General features: G+C 42.1%; 1 protein-coding gene across 2 annotated transcripts in view; it reads right to left on the reverse strand.

The window, feature by feature from the left end:
* Positions 1 to 19,402, reverse strand: part of SUPT3H (SPT3 homolog, SAGA and STAGA complex component) — a 578,628-nt gene that overhangs the window by 14,128 nt on the left and 545,098 nt on the right. Inside the window, exon 12 of one of the 2 annotated variants that reach the window (XM_073586527.1) lies at positions 8,665 to 10,793. The exons of the other annotated variant lie outside the window; for it this stretch is intronic. Within the exon in view, the coding sequence (XP_073442628.1) occupies positions 10,788 to 10,793 (6 nt within the window). The 3' untranslated portion in view covers positions 8,665 to 10,787. Of the gene's footprint in view, positions 1 to 8,664; positions 10,794 to 19,402 lie in introns of those variants that run through there. 2 annotated transcript variants of the gene reach the window in all.

Consider the following 19,402-nt stretch of genomic DNA (forward strand, 5'->3'; position numbering starts at 1 on the left):
CTTTTTTTTTCTTGAGTTGTTCCATTACACAAAAAAGGAAATAAACATGTGTATAGCAAAACATGTGCATAGCAAAACATGTGCAATAATTTTATGGGAGAAAGACTAAACTTTCTGGAACAATTTCAAGAGTGCCAACACTTTTGGCCATGACTGCGTATTTGTATACACAGTGGGTGAAGTATTGAACACGTCACAAAATTTTTCAATCAAATATATTTTTTAAGATGCTACTGACATTAAATTATCACCAGATGTCAAACCCATCCAATCCACAAAGATTGGCAAAGAAATAAAACCACAGACGTCCATAAATTAAGTTATGTGTAATAATAGGAAACGACACAGGGAAAAATTATTGAACACAAGAAGAAAGAGAGGTGCAAAAAGACATGGAATCTATCAGTAATTGGAAAGAAATCCTGCCACTTAGTGAAAAATAATAGCTGGTTCAACTGATGACCTATAAAAAGGTGTCTCATTACCACAGTGACAAACAAGAAACATCTCATGATGAGTAAAGCCAGTGAACTGTCTTAAGGCCCGGTCACACTAAGGCCTGTTTCACACTTCCGTTTTTGACCATCAGTCAAAATCTGCCATTTTTTTTGGCGGATCCGTTTTTTTCCCCATTGAGTTGCATTACCGGAGGATCTTGACGGATGGCCATCCTTTGGATCCATTTTTTTGCGGATCCGCCAAATTTTTTGCATCTGCCGACATGCCTGGACAGACCCTGCAACGTTTTTTTTGCTGCAGGATCCGCATTTTACAGTGCGCATGCCCGGAGAAAGGAAGTCAGCCGGAAATATAACCCTGAAATCCTTTCTGGCGGACGAAAAACACTCTCTCTCTCTCTCTCCTTCCCGGGCAGCGGCTCCTTTAAAATTCTTCGTTCGGCGGATCCGTCAAAAAACAGTCCGGTGGCATCCGTTCACATCAGTTAGCAACGGATCCGCTTTCCGCCATTTTGGCGGATTTTAACTGACCCAAAAAAACGGAAGTGTGAAACAGGCCTAAGCGAGATCGCTAGCGATATCGCTTAAGCGTCACCGATTTTGTGACGCAGCAGCGATATTGCTAGGGATATCGCTATGTGTGATACTTACCTCCGACTGGCTCCCCCGCTGGCTATCGCTGATCGCGAGAGAACGTCCTGGGGCGTTTATCGTCGGCCGCTTCCGGCTGGCGCTGACGAGCGACGCGTGGACACGGGCGGGAGGACGTCTTCATCACCGCGTCTGACAGGTAAGTAACGACCGCCGACCGCTGCTGCATCGCTGGTGACATCTGCCTGTTTGGCAGCTCACTAGCGACCATTTAGCGATGCACCAGTGATCCTGACCGGGTCGTATCGTTGTCGGGATCGCTGGTACATCGCTAAATGTGATGGTACCCTTAAGAACTTCACAACCTTAGTGTTGCAAAACATACTCAATGCTTTGGTTACAGAAGAATTTATAAACTACTGAAGGTTCAAGTGAGCACTGTTGGGGCCATAATCTAGGAGTGGAAGAAACATCATTTCACTATAAATTGGCCACGACTAGGCACTCCTCACAAGGTTTCAGAGAAATGAAAAGAATCAGAATTGTCCAACAGCCAAGGACCATATATGTGGAGAGCTACAGAAAGATCTGGAATCAACAGGTACCATTGTTTCAAATAAAACTATAAGTAATGCACTCCACCTCCATGGCCTGTATGCACGCTCACCAAGCAAGACTCCATTGCTGAACAAAAAGCATGTTCAAGTGTGTTTAAAGTTTGCTCAACAACATTTGTACAAAAGAAATACTGGGAGAATATAGTCTGGTAAGGTGAGACCAAAATTGGACTCTTTAGGTGCCACAATACACTCCATGTTTGGAGACCGAAAGGAACTACATTTGACATTAAAAAGAAAAAAAAAATACCAAAAGTGAAGTTTGGACGTTGGAACACCATGGTGTAGAGCTGTTTTTCAGCATATGGCACTAGCAAACGTCACATGATTCAAGGAAGGATGAACGCACAAATGAACAGAAACCGTCTTGATAAAAATCTGCTGCCATCTACCAGGATGATGAAAATGAAACAAGGGTGGACATTTCAGCAAGACAATGATCCCAAACACACAGCCAAACTCCCTCGGTTTCAGAAAAAGAAAATAAAGCAGTTTGACTGGGCCATTCTGTCACCTAACCTGAATCCAAAGGAAATTTATGGAAGGCAATAAAGCTCAGAGTTCCTAGAAAGAGCCCACTGAGACTTCAGGAGTTAAAGAGTGTTTGCATGGAAAAATGGGCAAAAATCACACATGAGTAATGCATGTGACTAGTTTCTCCATAAGCAAAATTTGCAAAATGTAGCAGATCATCCACTTGTATCTATAAAATTGCTTCTTTATTCCAAGATCATTAAAAGTTCTTTCTTGCTGTCCAAACTTTCATCTATGAAGTGTTTTCGGCACAGATACCGCCCTTTGTCATAAAGATTACATCGGTATACTAAACCGACTGTCATGTCAGCCAATCATATATATTTTGCAAAAATCCCGTGCAAATCTCAAAAACCGAAGTCAATGTTTTTAACTGTTCATCATAGTTTTTAGACAAAATCTGTAGATAATATTTCAATATAAATGAACTATACATTAACCTTGTGTATATATATATTTATATTTATTTCCATAGTGGGAAAATAAGTATTTGATACACTGCCAATTTCGCAAGTTTTCCCACCTACAAAGATTGGAGAGGTCTGTATTTTTTATGATAGGTACACTTCACCTGGGAGAGACCAGAATCTAAAAAACTCATTTTCATTTTACTGCATCAATTAACTATTTGATACAAAAGAAAAGCAGAACTTCATATTAGGTACAGAATCCTTTGTTTGCAATTACAGAGGTCAGACGTTTCCTGTAGTTCTTTACCAAGTTTGCACACACTGACGCAGGGATTTTGTACTCCTCCATACAGATCTACTCCAGATCTTTCATGTTTCGGGGCTGTTGCTGGGCAACATTGAGTTTCAGCTACATCCAAAGATTTTCTATTGGATTCAGGTCTGGAGACTGGCTAGGCCACTCCAAGAACTTGAAAAGCCACTCCTTAGTTGCCCTGGATATGTGTTTTGGGTCATTGTAATGCTGGAAGACCCAGCCAAGACCCATCTTCAGCACTCTTACATGGGGAAGAAGGTTGCTGGTCAAAATCTCACGATACAGGACCCCATCCATCCTCTTTTCAATAAGGTGCAGTCATCCTGTCCCCTTTGGAGAAAAACACCCCCAAAGTATGATGTTTCCCCCACCATGCTTCATGGTTGGGGTGATGTTCTTGGAGTTGTACTCATCCTTCTTCCTCCAACACGGTGAGTTCTATTTTGGTCTCATCTGACCATTTGATCTTCTCCCCATGCCTCCTCAAGATCATCCAGATGGTCACTGAAGAACTTCAAACAGGTCTGGCAGGATTTTAATTAATGATGGCGTAATGTGTTAGTAATGGTAATGTTTGAGACTGTGGTCCCAGCTCTCTTCGGGTCACTGACCAGGTCCTCCTCTAATTCTGGGCTGATTCCTGACCTTTCTCTGAATCATTCTTACCCCATGAAGCAAGAACTTGCCTGGAGCCCCAGATCGAGGACGATTGACAGTAATCTTGCGTTTCTTCCATTTTCTGATAATTGTGCCAACAGTTGTTGCCTTCTCACCAAGCTACTTGCCTATTGTCCTGTAGCCCATCCCAGCCTTGTGCAGGTCTACAATTTTTTTCCCTGGTGTCCTTAGACAGCTTTTTCGTCTTGGCCATGGTGGAGAGTTTGGAGTGTGATTGAGTCTATAGACCGGTTTCTTTTATACAGGTAACAAGTTCAAACAGGTGCAATTAACACAGGTAATGAGTGCAGAGTAGGTAAACGTCTTAAATAAAAACTAACAAGTCTGTGAGAGCCAGAATTCTTACGGGTTGGTCGGAGATCAAATACTTATTTCATGCTATAAAATGCAATTTAGTTATTTAAAGATCATACAATGTGATTTTCTGGTTTTTTTTTTATGTTTAGATTCTGGTCTCTCACAGGTGAAGTGTACCTACGATAAAAATTACAGACCTCTCCATTCTTTGTAGGTGGGAAAACTTGCAAAATCGGCAGTGCATATAGAGTTAGGCCAAGACTGTCAAGTTTGATTAAAGGGCTTGAACAAAAACATGCTGTGAAACGTTTAGGAATTGCAACCGTTTTTCTACAAAGTCTCCTCATTACAGAGGCTGAAAAGTAATTGGACAAATTAACTAAAACAAAATGTTCATTTTTACCACTTTGTAGAGAATCCTTTGCAGGCAATGACCGCCTGAAGCCTGGAAGCCATGGACATCACCAAACGCAGGGTTTCCTCCTCTGTGATGCTTTGCCGCCTTTACCGCAGCCGACTTCAGATGTTGCTTATTTGTTGGTCTTTCTGCCTTACGTTTTGTGCTAAGAAAGTGAAATGTTGCACGATAGGGTTGAGATTGGGTAATTGACTTAGCCATTGCAGAATATTCTACTTCTTTGCCTTAAAAAACTCCTGGATTGCTTTCGTAGTATGTTTTGGGTCATTGTCCATCTGTACTGTGAAGCACTGTCCAATCAATCTTGCTCCATTTGGTTAAATCTGAGCAGAAAGTTTCACCTTGTACATTTCAGAATTCATCCGGAAGCTTCAGTCTTTAGTCACATCATCCGTAAACACTAGTAACCCGGTGCCATCAGAAGCCATGAATGCCCACGCCATCACACTGTCTCCACGATGTGTCACAGAGGATATGGTGTGTTTTGGATCATGAGGTGTTCCAAGCCCTTTCCATTCTTCTTCTTCCCATCATTCTCGTACATGTTCATCTTAGTTTTGGTTTCCAGAACTGGGTTGGATTCTTTAGATGTTTTTTGGCAAAATCTAATCTGGCCTATTTTTAAGGCTGATTAATGGTTTGCACTTGTGGTGAACCCTCTGTATTTGCTCTCATGAAGTTTTCATCTTTTCTTTATGGTAGACTTAGATACTGAAACACCTACTTGAAATAGTGTTCTTCATATGGGTGGAAGTTGTGAAAGGGTATTTATTCACCATGGAAAGGTTTCTGCAATCATCCACCACTGTTGTCTTCTGTGGACGTCCAGGCCTTTTTGAGGTCCCATGCTCACCAGTGCGCTCTTTTTTCTAGCATAATGTAGCAAAATGTTGATTTGGCCACTCCAAACATTTCTACTATTTCTCTGATGGATTTCTTCTTTTTTTCAACCTAATGATGGTCTGTTTCTCTTCCCCTGAGAGCTCCTTTGCATGTAGTGGGTTCACAGCAACAGCTTTCAAAAATGCAAACACCCCAGCTGGAATCAGTTCCAGACCTTTTACCTGCTTAATTGATGGATTAACGAGGGAATAGCTTATGCAATCCATGAAAGAGCATTTGAGATAACTGTCCAATTACTTTGTGTCTCTTTAAAATGTGGCAGCTACATATTAATTCCTAAACCCTTACTCCTATTAGGATGTGAATACCCTCAAATTAAAGCTGAGAGTCTGCATTTTAAGACCATATTGACTATATAAATGTATCCTGAATATGTTTTGGTAAACCGATAAAATAACAAAACTCGTGTCATTGTCCAAATATTTCTGGTCTAACTGTATACAAAGTGACAGGTTTACTTTTAAGTCTTCTCCAAAAAAAAAAATCAACTCCTCAAATCTTGCTTGAGGAATTCACATTTCAGTTTATTTAGCACCTACCAAGTAATTTTGGACAGTCTTATAGCTTGGATGACTTTAAAATCACTCTACCCATGCCAGGTTACTAACATAAAAGAACTAACTTATTACTACACAGTATGAAATATGTTCAGCCGGAGTGAAGACATAAGAAGACACCAATGGATGGAGATCTTGGGAAGACATGTGGTTCCAAATTATAATTTGTAATTTTAGAAAAGACAACATTTTCTTCAACTGACAAATTTTTGCTAAAAGCTGCCACAGTAATCCTTTTCATCAATGAAATTTTTTTTTTTTGTAAATCACAGATGGCCCAAAAGTTGATTTGAGGAGTGGAATCATGGATGTCAGCCCAGCATTTGATTTGTGCTAGGACATAGATGTCAACATCCAATGGCCAGTATACTCGCTCCCCGGTCCTCTTCTGAACCAGGCACTGTGGCTCTGGGTTTTGTCAGAGAAACAGGGCCAAAGAGCTGAAAAGCACCTGGTACGATGAAGCAAAAGAATGCAAAGGTGAGCAATCTGAAGACCATATTTTTTCATATTTGGCTCTGGTCCGGATTTATTTTGGGGTCCAGTTTGAGGGCAAAAGTGACCAAACTAACCAGCCGACATAATCTGTTGAGTCAGTCTGAGACTGCTGATTGCCTAGCTGCGTTGGGCTCCACCTAGTAACAAGAATAAGTGTTGTAAACTGGTAGTGATTCACTGGTGGCATACTCTATATGGGTTACAATACCATTTTAGCAAGTTTCACCATTATTGGTGCTGACTATTGGGACGATAGCAAAGTGAACCTTCTATAGGAACAAACGCAAAACAAATAGGAAAGAACATCAAATAAATATTTAGTCAAAAGAAGTCAAATTGTCACGTTGCCGTCAGACACAGGGACTGCTGTTCCTGCCTCGGCCACTGGGAGGTGCCGGACTGTCACGTCGCCGTCAGACACAGGGACTGCTGTTCCTGCTTCAGCCACTGGAAGGCACCGGACTGTCACGTCGCCGTCAGACTCGAGGACTGCTGTTCCGGTCTCAGCCACTGGGAGGCGCCGGACTGTCACGTCGCTGGCTAGACCACTAGGAGGCACCGTGGTTCGCCCGTGGGTAGTGGTGACAGAGAAGAGGCTCTTGTGCAGGCATCTGGTGGGCGCAGGCTCCGCTCCTCTGTCAGTCATGAAGGGGTTGGTGCATCACCATCTGGCCTGGTCTTGGGGGCGGTCCAAATGAAGTCATCAGACTGTGAACCTGTGAGGGATAGCCTGATCCTTCATATACCTTGGGGCCTGTCTTGCAGGCCGCCAGATATAGTCTTTGTTTCCCCAGTGTGCTAGTTTGTTATTTGCTATTGCTGACTCTGACCTTAGCCTGGATTTTGATTCTGCTACTGCCTAATGATTCTGTACCTCTATTGCCCTCCTGGTTTAAGACTCTGACCTTGGCCTGGATTTTGACTCTGCTACTGTCTGCTGATTTTGTACCTCTGCCGCCCGCCTGGTTTAGACCTGGACTCCTGACTACTCCTTCGGTTCCGTTAATCTATCCCTTTCTGGCGACCGTCCTGCTCTGGTCCACTGCTCTTATACAGACAGCTACCTCCTGGGCTCTGCTGTAATTCCAGATCCCTGTATAGGTGTAAAGGGTCTCGGGGTTGCTCGGGGTGCTGTCTCAATTGCAGTCCAGACTCACACCAGACGGTCGTCACACAAATATTTGCTTGGTGCTTGCTACATCTGTACCTGGCACAATCTTACATGGGTGCTGTCTACTTGGTGCAATTTTTATATTAGGAACAATCTATATTTATTATAGGGCACTAACTGGTTGCATTAAAGTTATGCATTTTGGAGGCCACTCTATCTCAGATCATGGTTTCCACCATCATCTGCAACAATCATCGCCCTTCCACTTCACTCATTTCACTGTCCCAGTTTGCCTTCACGAATTGATGCTAGACTGTTCTCCCCTGTCTCAAAACAACTCTCCAGCACTTCTTTGCACAATCCCCGATAAGGACTGACAACACCACTGTGCGGGTCTGGACCACCCATGAAGATATTCAATGATCACATCAAGAACCACATCACTAGCATAGAGCTGTACGGTTCATCCTTCAATGAAGGTCATGCTCGCCACCTGTGAGGCGCTGTGTGTTCCCCCAACATGCGCACGGAGGCATATGGAGGCCATGAGAGTGCACTGCAGTCACAGGTGTAGCTGTGGATGCAATGCAGACTAAAAATAAGTGTTGGTCTTGGACATGTTAGTGTCCAAGGCAGATTTAGGGAAAACTTGCTCTGGGTTTTTTGTACTTTGAAACAGACTACAGGATGGTAGTTGTGCAGTCTGTTTTATTCCAGGCCTGGGTTTTCCATGTGGCTGAAGGGAACAGATCCCAGTTAAAATCCCTGCAGTATAGGGGTTTAAGTGCGTCAGGTCCGGTGTGAGGGTCAGTGTCAGTCCGGTGTTTGGAGGAGTACAGAGCAGTCAGCTCTGCAGAGCTCCATCTGTGTGAGGCAACACAGGCCGGCGGAGCCAAGCAGCCAAGGCAGCTCAGGAGCCTGGGCATCCATAGTGTAGTCGCCAACAGCGTGTTTAACGGCTGCAAACCGGAGGGTATGGTTCCCGGCTGGATACTGGGTACTATGTAGTGCTGTGAACTGGACATTAATGGTGTATACTTGTGTGAATTGGACATTTTGCTGTGAAGGAACCGCACTAAAAAGACTTTGTGTTGAAGCTTTGCTGGGTCACTGCCTCATCACTGCACAGCGTGCTACCACTGCACTACACACTGTATAGTGAAGATAATATACGATGGCAATCCTTCGCACCATGCTAATTGCATCAAATGGGGAACATAGGGAAATTGTGGCAGGGTGTGTGCATTTCCCACTGTCGTGATTCAGCAGTCAGATAGAGTGGTTGCAGACTTTTTATTTTTTTCGGAGACCGGGTAACCATTATGGGTTTCGCCATGAAATTTAGCATACAATGGAAAAATTTTGCACACAGAATGCATAGCCTTACTAAAAATAAAAGCACAAGAAGTGCAGAGTTCATACTTGTGACAACGCTTAAATTGACAATTTTAACACAATATCAGCAGAACTGAATAGACTAAAAATATCTATCTGGATAATGGCGAACATCTGAGTCAGAGAGTCAAAAAATGTTCTGATTGGGTGCTGGAGTGACTAGGTATGCATGGCTTTACTGAAATAAAAAAGACCCTTAAAGGGAATGTGTCAGCAGATAACCTGATTCCAAGGATGTGTAGCTCATTAGGTTGTGTGCTGTAGTTTCAATACAATCAGTGTTTTATCCATAGGAGATTATCACTGCAGGACTAGGTGTCACGTGCGTGCCAGTCAGGATAATCTTTGTAATCCCGCCCCCCCACTGATTGGCAGCCAGTCATTTGTATACCGAATTATACACAGTTCATAAGTCTTAGCTCTGCTACATATACATCAGACAAAACAGGAATTCTATCAACACTGCACCAAGCAGTCCGTTAATTGACATTGCTGGAGTCAGGGTCTCTGCCTCTACATCATGTTGCTATCAGATTCAATAGCAAAAATCTGTTGACAGATTCCCTTTAAACATACATGTGGGTAAGGAGGGTCGCTCGTAGGTTGCAGAGAGGAAGAGATCATTGATGAACTCCAAAACGCTGGGTGTGAGAAATACACGATCAGGAATGGGCTTTTTTATAGATATTTCCACAAATTGACAAAAATCCTAAATCTATGAGAGTAAATGAACCAAAAACAACAATTTTAGAGAGGTTTACCCACCATAGACCGTAATGGCATATCTACAAGATATGCACAACATGTCAAACAGGTAAGGACACTCCTCTATCGGAAGACCATCTAACTTGACAGAGAAGTATCAGGGAAAAAACCCTTTAACGGCTACGGGCATTAATGATCAGATGTGAGCGACTGACCTGGAAGGAAATACAAGCTGGCTGTGTTGATGATGTAACCTTGGGGTAAAACAGCCATCAGCTTCTTCTTGTCAGAAAGCAGGGAGACATTGTGTTAAGTCCTACTCTGCTTAAACTCTTTGCTAAGAAAACACACAAAAAAAAATCAACAGTACCCAAAATGTCAAACTCCATTTACAGTTCAAAGACATAACCTCTCGGAGAGCGGCAGGTTCTGCCCGCAACTGTATTGTTTAGGCGAGCTCGTTGCACAGTCTGTGTTTGATCAGTTTAGGATATTGGAAAGCCTCGTACATTCTGAAGTGCCTCAATAGTTTCTTCATTCCTCAAACAGGAGTGATATAGACACGGCAGAATACGTTTCCTATTAGGCTGACATTTTTCTAACATCGATGATTACAAACATATGGCTGACTACCTACAGTAGCTTCGTGTGTAAACAGAGGAGATGGACAGTCATAACAGACAAACCGAAAATGTACAACACCAAGTGAGAAGTAACAGTATCTCAACAGATTCTGAGAGCCGAGACAAAAAAAATATTAAGAATATCTACAAAGACATTTTTGACCCTGAAGATGGTGACAATTAGACCAGTAATTCTTCATTATGTTCTGTCTTCTGTTGAGTCTTCAACCTCAACGGCAATGTCTTACTCATCAATCTTGTTGATGATTGTCTTTTTCTTCACATTTTTCGTCAACTCTTCCAAGCAAAGTATTTATTTTTGAAGAGTTTCATCTTGTGATCTGATCAAGAAGAAGCGAAAGTACAATGGTGGTCTCATTTAGTAGAAGATTTGTCTTGTCTTGGTCATTGAACCTCTCGACATGGGCCAATTCTTCTCATGAAATGTACAATTTGGTAAAGCCTTTGGCTAGTTTGTAGTTTTTCAATACTATGTTCTTTATGAAAAGTCTTTGCCACCAAAAATGTTTTGAGGCCAACCATTGAATGGATCTACTACAGAGGTAGCGTTCTGTGTTTGCTGTATAGATGTGATAGAAATATGGCCTTTCCTCCATCTATGGAGCGGTTCCTGACTAGTGGAGCAAGTTGACCGATGGATTGTTGTACTGATGGGTCAAAGCTAAAGGGATAAAACCAAAAAAAAATAAATCTGAAGGCGAGATTATGATTAAGAGAATAGCCGAGGTCAAATCAGGATGTCAGGTTCAAAAACAATCAACAGGCATTAAAAGAGTTAAACAGCCCAAAACTCAAACCGAGTGTCAGGCAAAAGATAACTGGTTAACAAGCCAGGCTGAAAATCAGAATATGAAACAGGCACCAGGAGCCCTAATAAAGTTCATAATGGTATTTACATAGAGTATCAAGCACAATCTTTGGACTTGGTTGTAGACTGTTCCCTTGTGTTGGTTGGTCAACAAAATCGAATTTACATTTTACAAAATGTTATCAGAAGGAGAAACGAAGGCTTGATTGGGTAGCAAATGCACTGCCTAGCCACATATAGTCTCATGAGACAACTGACAGAGTGGGCAAAGCGTGCACCACCCTTCCATTTTAGAGCAGTGGTGCCCAACAGTGGAGATATATGGAGCAGGAAATGGACACAGTCAGTATGTAACATACACTGCAGTGTTCACATTGAAAAGTTGGGTCATGTGTGGTGTTGAGGCTTGGTTGGTTCGGGTGTGGTGTTGAGGCATGATTGGTTCATGTGTGGTGTTGAGGCTTGGTTGAGTCATGTGTGGTATTGAGGCTTGGTTGGTTTATGTGTGATGTTGAGGCTTGGTTGGGTCATGTGTGGTGTTGAGGCTTGGTTGGTTCGGGTGTGGTGGTGAGGCATGATTGGTTCATGTGTGGTGTTGAGGCTTGGTTGAGTCATGTGTGGTATTGAGGCTTGGTTGGTTCATGTGTGATGTTAAGGCTTGGTTGGTTCGTGTGTGGTGTTGAGGCATGGTTGATTCATGTGTGGTGTTGAGGCTTGGTTGGGTTATGTGTGGTGTTGAGGCTTGGTTGGGTTATATGTGGTATTGAGGCTTGGTTGAGTCATGTGTGATGTTGAGGCTTGGTTGGTTCATGTGTGATGTTGAGGCATGTTTGGGTCATGTGTGGTGCAGAGGCTTGGTTGGGTCATGTGTGGTGTTGAGGCTTGGTTGGGTCATGTGTGGTGTTGAGGCTTGGTTGGTTCATGTGTGGTGTTAAGGTTTGCTAGGTTCATGTGTGGTGTTGAGGCTTGGTTGGGTCATGTTTCGTGCTGCTGTAATCAGCCAGTCTGTATACACTACAGTATAATATACCTTTATTTTGCACCTTAGCAGCCCTACTAGAGGTAGTCTCTTCTATTTGTATAGCTCTGCACAATTGCACTATGGTAATGCTTGTAATGCCCTATACATGTATTTATTGTGCTACCTTAACGGCTGATGGTAGCTCATAGGACTTCTGCAACATTGCTAGTTGGCAGAAAAGGAGATCAAATAGAGGTGGGCCGCTGGCCGGGTTTGGAGTGGCACAGGGAAGTTTGCGGATGCTCTGCGCCACTGCACATGGTTTAGTACTCTGACAGCTTTCTTGCAAATTAATAAAATGCTCTAACAGTTTCTGTGCAGATTAACAGTCTTTCCTTTCTCCCTGTAAATGAAGGCTTAGTTTTCCTGCAAACTAACAAAACATACTAAAAAAATCAGCTGGACGGTAAATTATTAGCCTTGCGCCAATAAATCAGTAAAACTGTTCCAGAAAACAGTCCCTGCATGCACCTTAAAGGCAGGACATACCAACATCCAGGGCACAATAAGAAAGACACTAGGTCCTGGAAATTCAGAAGTTACCATTTCTTTATATATACACTCACTGGCCACTTTATTAGGTACACCTGTCCAACTGTGTGTTAAGACTTAATTTCTAATCAGCCAATCACATGGCGGCAACTCAGTGCATTTAGGCATGTAGACATGGTCAAGACAATCTCCTGCAGTTCAAACCGAGCATCAGTATGGGGAAGAAAGGTGATTTGAGTGCCTTTGAACGTGGCATGATTGTTGGTGCCAGAAGGGCTGGTCTGAGAATTTCAGAAACTGCTGATCTACTGGGATTTTCACGCACAACCATCTCTAGGGTTTACAGAGAATGGTCCGAAAAAGAAAAAAAATCCAGTGAGCGGCAGTTCTGTGGCCGGAAATGCCATGTTGATGCCAGAGGTCAGAGGAGAATGGGCAGACTGGTTCGAGCTGATAGAAAGGCAACAGTGACTCAAATTGCCACCCGTTACAACCAAGGTAGGCAGAAGAGCATCTCTGAACGCACAGTGCGTCGAACTTTGAGGCAGATGGGCTACAGCAGCAGAAGACCACACCGGGTACCACTCCTCTCAGCTAAGAACAGGAAACTGAGGCTACAATTTGCACAAGCTCATCGAAATTGGACAGTAGAAGATTGGAAAAACGTTGCCTGGTCTGATGAGTCTCGATTTCTGCTGCGACATTCGGATGGTAGGTCAGAATTTGGCGTAAACAACATGAAAGCATGGATCCATCCTGCCTTGTATCAACGGTTCAGGCTGGTGGTGGTGGTGTCATGGTGTGGGGAATTTTTTCTGGGCACTCTTTGGGCCCCTTGGTACCAATTGAGCATCGTTGCAACGCCACAGCCTACCTGAGTATTGTTGCTGACCATGTCCATCCCTTTATGACCACAATGTACCCAACATCTGATGGCTACTTTCAGCAGGATAATGCGCCATGTCATAAAGCTCGAATCATCTCAGATTGGTTTCTTGAACATGACAATGAGTTTACTGTACTCAAATGGCCTCCTCAGTCACCAGATCTCAATCCAATAGAGCATCTTTGGGATGTGGTGGAACGGGAGATTCGCATCAGGGATGTGCAGCCGACAAATCTACGCCAACTGTGTGATGCCATCATGTCAATATGGTCCAAAATCTCTGAGGAATGCTTCCAGCACCTTGTTGAATCTCTGCCACGAAGAATTGAGGCAGTTCTGAAGGCAAAAGGGGGTCCAACCCCTTACTAGCATGGTGTACCTAATAAAGTGGCCAGTGAGTGTATATTGCAATTTGAAGGCTTGTTAGTAGATTGCAGTTTACCAAAATAGCTGTGATTTTGGCTTGGTGAACCATGTGCTAGTAGAAAAAACTTTCAGCCATGATGTGAAAACCATCAGCAAGTCAATTTTTGCTGTCAACAAAATCTAGAGAGATTTCCTTTTCGAAATGGATGTCCAGGACCACATTAGTCCATAAGCTGTGAATGGGATTAGAGTGACCGTTTCTGCAAACCCTTTTCTTCTATTCTTGAAATAACCCAGGTTTGGCCGATAAAAGATACGGCCACCTCCTTTCAGGGCTTATCTACAGCATTCTATAATGCTGTAGAAAATGCCCCAGATCCGTCCTGATAAGAAAAATAACTTTTGTTATACTCACCTGCGGGGCGGTCCGGTCCGATGGGTGTCGCAGGTCCTGGTCCGGCGCCTCCCATCTTTTTGCGATGCTGCTCTCCTGATTGCTTCTTGGCTCCCCGGCATCACGTTCCTGCGCAGGGGTACTTATCTGCCCTGTTGAGGGCAGAGGAAAGTACTGCAGTGCGCAGGCGCTGGGGTTCTCTGACCTATCCTGGCGCCTGTGCACTGCAGTACTTTCCTCTGCCCTCAACATCTTCTCCCTCATCTTTCTCTACTATCCAACTTATGTGCTCCATTCTGCTAAAGTTCTAAGGCTAAAAGTCTTCATAATCCAAACCTCACACTCCCATTTCATGCTGTACCAGTTCTCTAGAATGCACTACTTGGACAATCAAATTTACTGCCTCTTAAATTGTTACACAATGAGCAAGCAATTATTTTTTGATATTTTTATTTTTTTTATTTTTTCATTGTTAACTTTTTATTTTTACTATTATTATTTTTGAAGACAAAACCTAAGAAACAAAATGAACATATACCTTGCTGTAAGTAAAAGCCATGGTGCATATAAACATAAGGATACTTAGGGTACTTGGTAATCTATTTATGTTTACTAAGTACCCTAAGTATCCTATGTTATTTATATGCACTATTGCTTTCACTTACAGCTGGGTATTTGCTCATTTTGTTTCTAACTTAGATTATATCTTAAAAAATAATAATTTAAATAATTTATTGTAATTTATTAATTAATAATTTATGATTATTATTGGAAAGCTGAAAGTGCAAAGCAACAGAAATTCTGCCATTGACCTTTGAGTTTAACTTTCACGGTGTAAATAACTTGACAACTGTGGGTTGGTAATAATCTAAAGAGTGCTTTTAATCATTTTGTTGTGTTTTTTTTTAGTTGCAATTAACCCCTTACTGAACAGGTGATTTTATGTTTTGCATTTTCTTCTTTTCCTCACCTTCTTAGTGCAAATGGCCGTTGATTCTCTCCTCTGAGAGAATCAGGCCAATTTTGCAAAATTGATCAGAGTGTGATATCAGTGAGATCAGATTCTCTGAGATGAGGATAAGATGGAGAGAAAAACATTCTCCATGTTCTTCATTGTGTGAGTGTGCAGAAATCGGACTGCACTCCGATGTCATCCGAGTGTAGTCTCATGTTTTCCACAGACTCACTATCTTGCATGTCCCAGTGCGATCTGAATACTGGGATCAAGCTTGGGCATGCAGCGATTTTTCCCTCGGACAGTGACTTTCCAATCCGACATGTGCACAGCTCTTTAGACTAACATTGGTCGGAAAGCAATCTGAGGTTTTGTCGGACTGCAAATATGCTCGTCTCCACCTACTCTTAGAGTCATAACTTATTTATTTTTCAGTCAACATAGTTGTATGAAGACTTGTTTTTTTGCAGAGCAAGTTGTAGTTTTACCAATATATTGGAAAATGGGGAAATTGTGCAAAAAAGGTTGTTCTGCAATTTATGTTGTTTTGTTCTTACGGTGTTCGTTGTGTTTTAAAATTGACCTAGCCGTATGATTCTCACAGTCAGTACTTACGGCGATCGTAAACTTGTATCATATTTTTCTGTTTAAGTGGTTAAAAAAGAATTTGGAAATTTGTATGAAATAAAAAAAGTTGCTTGCTTTGAGATGCTGAGGACTTGTTTTTTTCAAGGTGAGCTGACATTTTTAGTGAATGCACTTTGGCGTAGATTTGACATATTGATCTCTTCTTTTTGTATTTGTGACAGTGATTAAGTACCGGTACCTTAATTCTGGCATTTCTTGTGTTTTTGCTTTTTTTTTTATCCTTTATGGCAATTAACCGATCAGTTAATTAGTTTTACAGTTTAATCAATCAAAATTTACTGGGCACAATACAATGTATTTAATTTTTTAATTTCTTTATTGTTAAAGGGCTATAATAGCCTCAAGTTATCGCTTCAGCAGCTCATAACCCTGTAGTGTCTTTATAGTTTCCTTACTATCTGGTTTCATGGAGGTGGTCCTTTCTCCTTGAGCGTCAGTTCTGTTGACCAGCATCATTGTACTACTACCCATTAACGGTCTGTCACGGCACTGTTGCAGGAAATCCTGGGGTTAGGGGCTCCTACCCTAGCTATCCCTGTGCCCAGATCACTTCTGATGGTGAAGATGCTGGGGCCACATGCCTTGCTGAGGTATCCATGGTTATGACCATTAGCAACTAGGTAACTCACTATATCAGTGGTCGTAACCATGGATACCTAAGGTCTTGCAATGCCTGCACATGAGGAAAGAGACATAGAAAATGAGAAGCACTATACTTCATTTCTAATTGGAGGTATTTACTAATAATATTATTATTACACCTACTACATATTGGTATAGGATCTTGGAAATGGGAATACCCCTATAACACAAACACAGCATTAGCAATGTTAATTTGACATCATCACAAATCTGATATTAACCCGGTAGTAAGCAACAATCCATTTAATAACAGTGCACTGACAGATGTACATGCTCTTCAAATTAAACAATGGTCCAAAAATGATCCCTCTTAGTCATTAGTGACCAGGTTGACTGTTCTGTGCATAACACGGACTCAAACTGATGATGTTGCTGTCAGAGGTAACTTCATCTTGATGGGACTGAGACAAATGATGTGCCATATATTTCATAACTGACTCTGCTTCTTCTTAATACACGTACCAGAAGCAAAGGAGGACAACTGTGACATGAGATTGGTAGTACTAGTGCCCAGATGGCTGGTGCCAGTCATGGTGGTAGTGCTTTTGCAAGCCATAGTATGTTTATTTTTCTTTACACTACCCTGCCCATTGCCATTGACACCTTTCTTTTACCATACATTTTTTACATCACTACATTTACGTTTTGGTAATATTTGAAACCCAATGTTATTAAATTCAAACTAAATAAATACTAAGAAATGCTAGGTAGGAAAACGTACAGAAAACTAAATGTGGCAGCAAACCATAGTATAGGCGTGGCGTGTCAAACTGGACTAAATAACAGGTGCAAAAACAAACTGGTGCACGTAACAAAATTCAAAGTCCCAAATGTGTTGTGATAAGAAATCTTAGGCAGATACAAATCCCAAAAGCCAGAACCTGCTCAAGGGCACCGTAGTGGCACAGCGTGTAGAGATGAAAAATTTGATTAATAAAACAGATATGAAAAAAAAAACATTTGTTAGCGGGAAGCACAATTTCTTAGGTAGACAATTGCAGGCTACAGCACTCATCTTCTTCACTGCTGTAGTTGTACAACATATTACTGGCTGGAGTATTTGTCCAATGTTTTTGAGATTTCTCTTCCTCTCGCATAGTCACCCTAAAATGACTGCTGCTTCCCCTTCCTCGGCTTTTATATTGGCTATGATAGACCCTCCTGATTTACTGTGCTATACCAAGCGATGTGATGGCTGCAAGGCATTATAGGGAAACCCACATGGTCAGGCCCTTCATGTAAGCCTAATGTGCTCCAGTCTGCAAATTGGCGGTGGGCATTTTTTGGGTGATTCATGCACATTCAAATTGGAAATTGATCAAGTTTGCTGGGGCCTACAGATTTATTAAAATTCAGCTCAAATTCGATTTGCATTTAGTCCATTCACTAATCTCTAGCAATAGCCATACTCCTCTCTAATCATGTCATATAACGGGATATCAAGTTGACTTAAAGACGAACATCTCATTCGTGGGAATGAACAGAAAGACCAGCCTGGACAGAATGACACCGAGTCCGGCTACTAAATAACATATAGAATTTTCTTCCACACACACACACAGCTACCCTTGTATATTCATCTGTCCATTGGATAATAAAAAACACAGCCGGCCACTACAGGTTGCTTAGATTTCAATTTGGCTTTCAGTTTAAAGATAAGAAGAAGCCTTGAAAAATAAACACAACGTGATATCCCAGTGCTTGTTGTGGCTCTCAGAGCCTTTGAACTGCTGGGAAAGCAGCACTTCCTCTTCCCAACTTTCGGACCCAAATACAGCTTGTCCTAATCAGATCATTGACGTCCAGCTCCTCTCGCCCCGCATTGTGGACGTTCCTGTAAGAAGTATACACAAGGCCTAATGTTCCAGACAGATGCAGCTTGTGTTCCCACACATCAGACGGGAACAAGAAGATCTAGAATATTTGAAGTAGACTCCCAGACATAAGGTCCAGTATGAACGACCAACAAAACATGCCCAACAGATCATAACAAGTGTTACGGGCTCGTAGAATGAAAACAATTCAACCAGCTTTCTGATCTGCTACTCATGGTGCTTACATCTGAGGAGGCAACCTCAGCAAACACTCAATGCACAGGGACCAGAAGTCAAGTTGTAAAGTTGAAGTTTCTTCTTCTATACTTTGTTCACATCTAAAAGAGAGACAACTCAAAGTAACGTGTTTCGACTCTTAGAGTATGCGTCCATGCCCGGTTTAGAACATGGTAGTGTGCCCTCTAACAGAGCCACAGGAAAAGTGTAAGATTGGGACCACATTTCCTCTACGTTCTGGTCTTACATTGGGCAAATAAACCAGTCGGGCAGTTTTAAGGCAGGAAATTGTGTATTTTCCATGCTCCATTGAGACACTCCAGGCGTTTGGGATGATTGAGTCTCTCTGTGCTCCTGGGAAACTAAGCAATTGTTTGGTTGGGATGCTGTGCACTAGAACTAGCTTTTGTGAGTCAGGAATCATGTGTATTGTTAGCGGCCAGTCAGCCTAGGATTTTATTTGATATCATATGTGTTTTTCTTTGGCTGCAAATAAAATGGTTGTGGCCAGTTGCCTCAAGCTTGCTTGGTGTGAACTGTGCCTTGGAGTGCCTGAAGGTGCCAATCTGACCCAAGAGACAGCGAACTCCTATCCTACTGCATAACATATAGAAAATGGGAGCACAGCCTATATGTGAGCACGGGGTGCTGACCACAGGGCGCTCCATCATGCATCAATAGTAAACAGAAAAAAAGGAAAAGAAACACAATACTGATGCGCACACCTAAAATCTGACAAATTTTATTTACCCCTTCACCTCGGAGCCATTTTCCATTTTTTTCTTTTTTCGTTTTTTTTGCTCCCCTTCTTCCAAGAGCCATAACTTTTTTTTATTTTTCGGTCAATATGGCCATGTGAGGGCTTGTTTTTTTGTACTGTTGAAGGACACCATTTATTTTATCACATAGTGCACTGGAAAATGGGAAAAAAAATTACAAGTGCGGTGAAATTGCAAAAAATGTGCAATCCCACAATTATTTTTTGGGTCACAAAATGCTAAAACTGA

This window comes from Dendrobates tinctorius, unplaced genomic scaffold (assembly GCF_039654945.1).
Source record: "Dendrobates tinctorius isolate UK_male_01 unplaced genomic scaffold, ASM3965494v1 ptg000093l, whole genome shotgun sequence".
Taxonomy (NCBI): domain Eukaryota; kingdom Metazoa; phylum Chordata; class Amphibia; order Anura; family Dendrobatidae; genus Dendrobates; species Dendrobates tinctorius.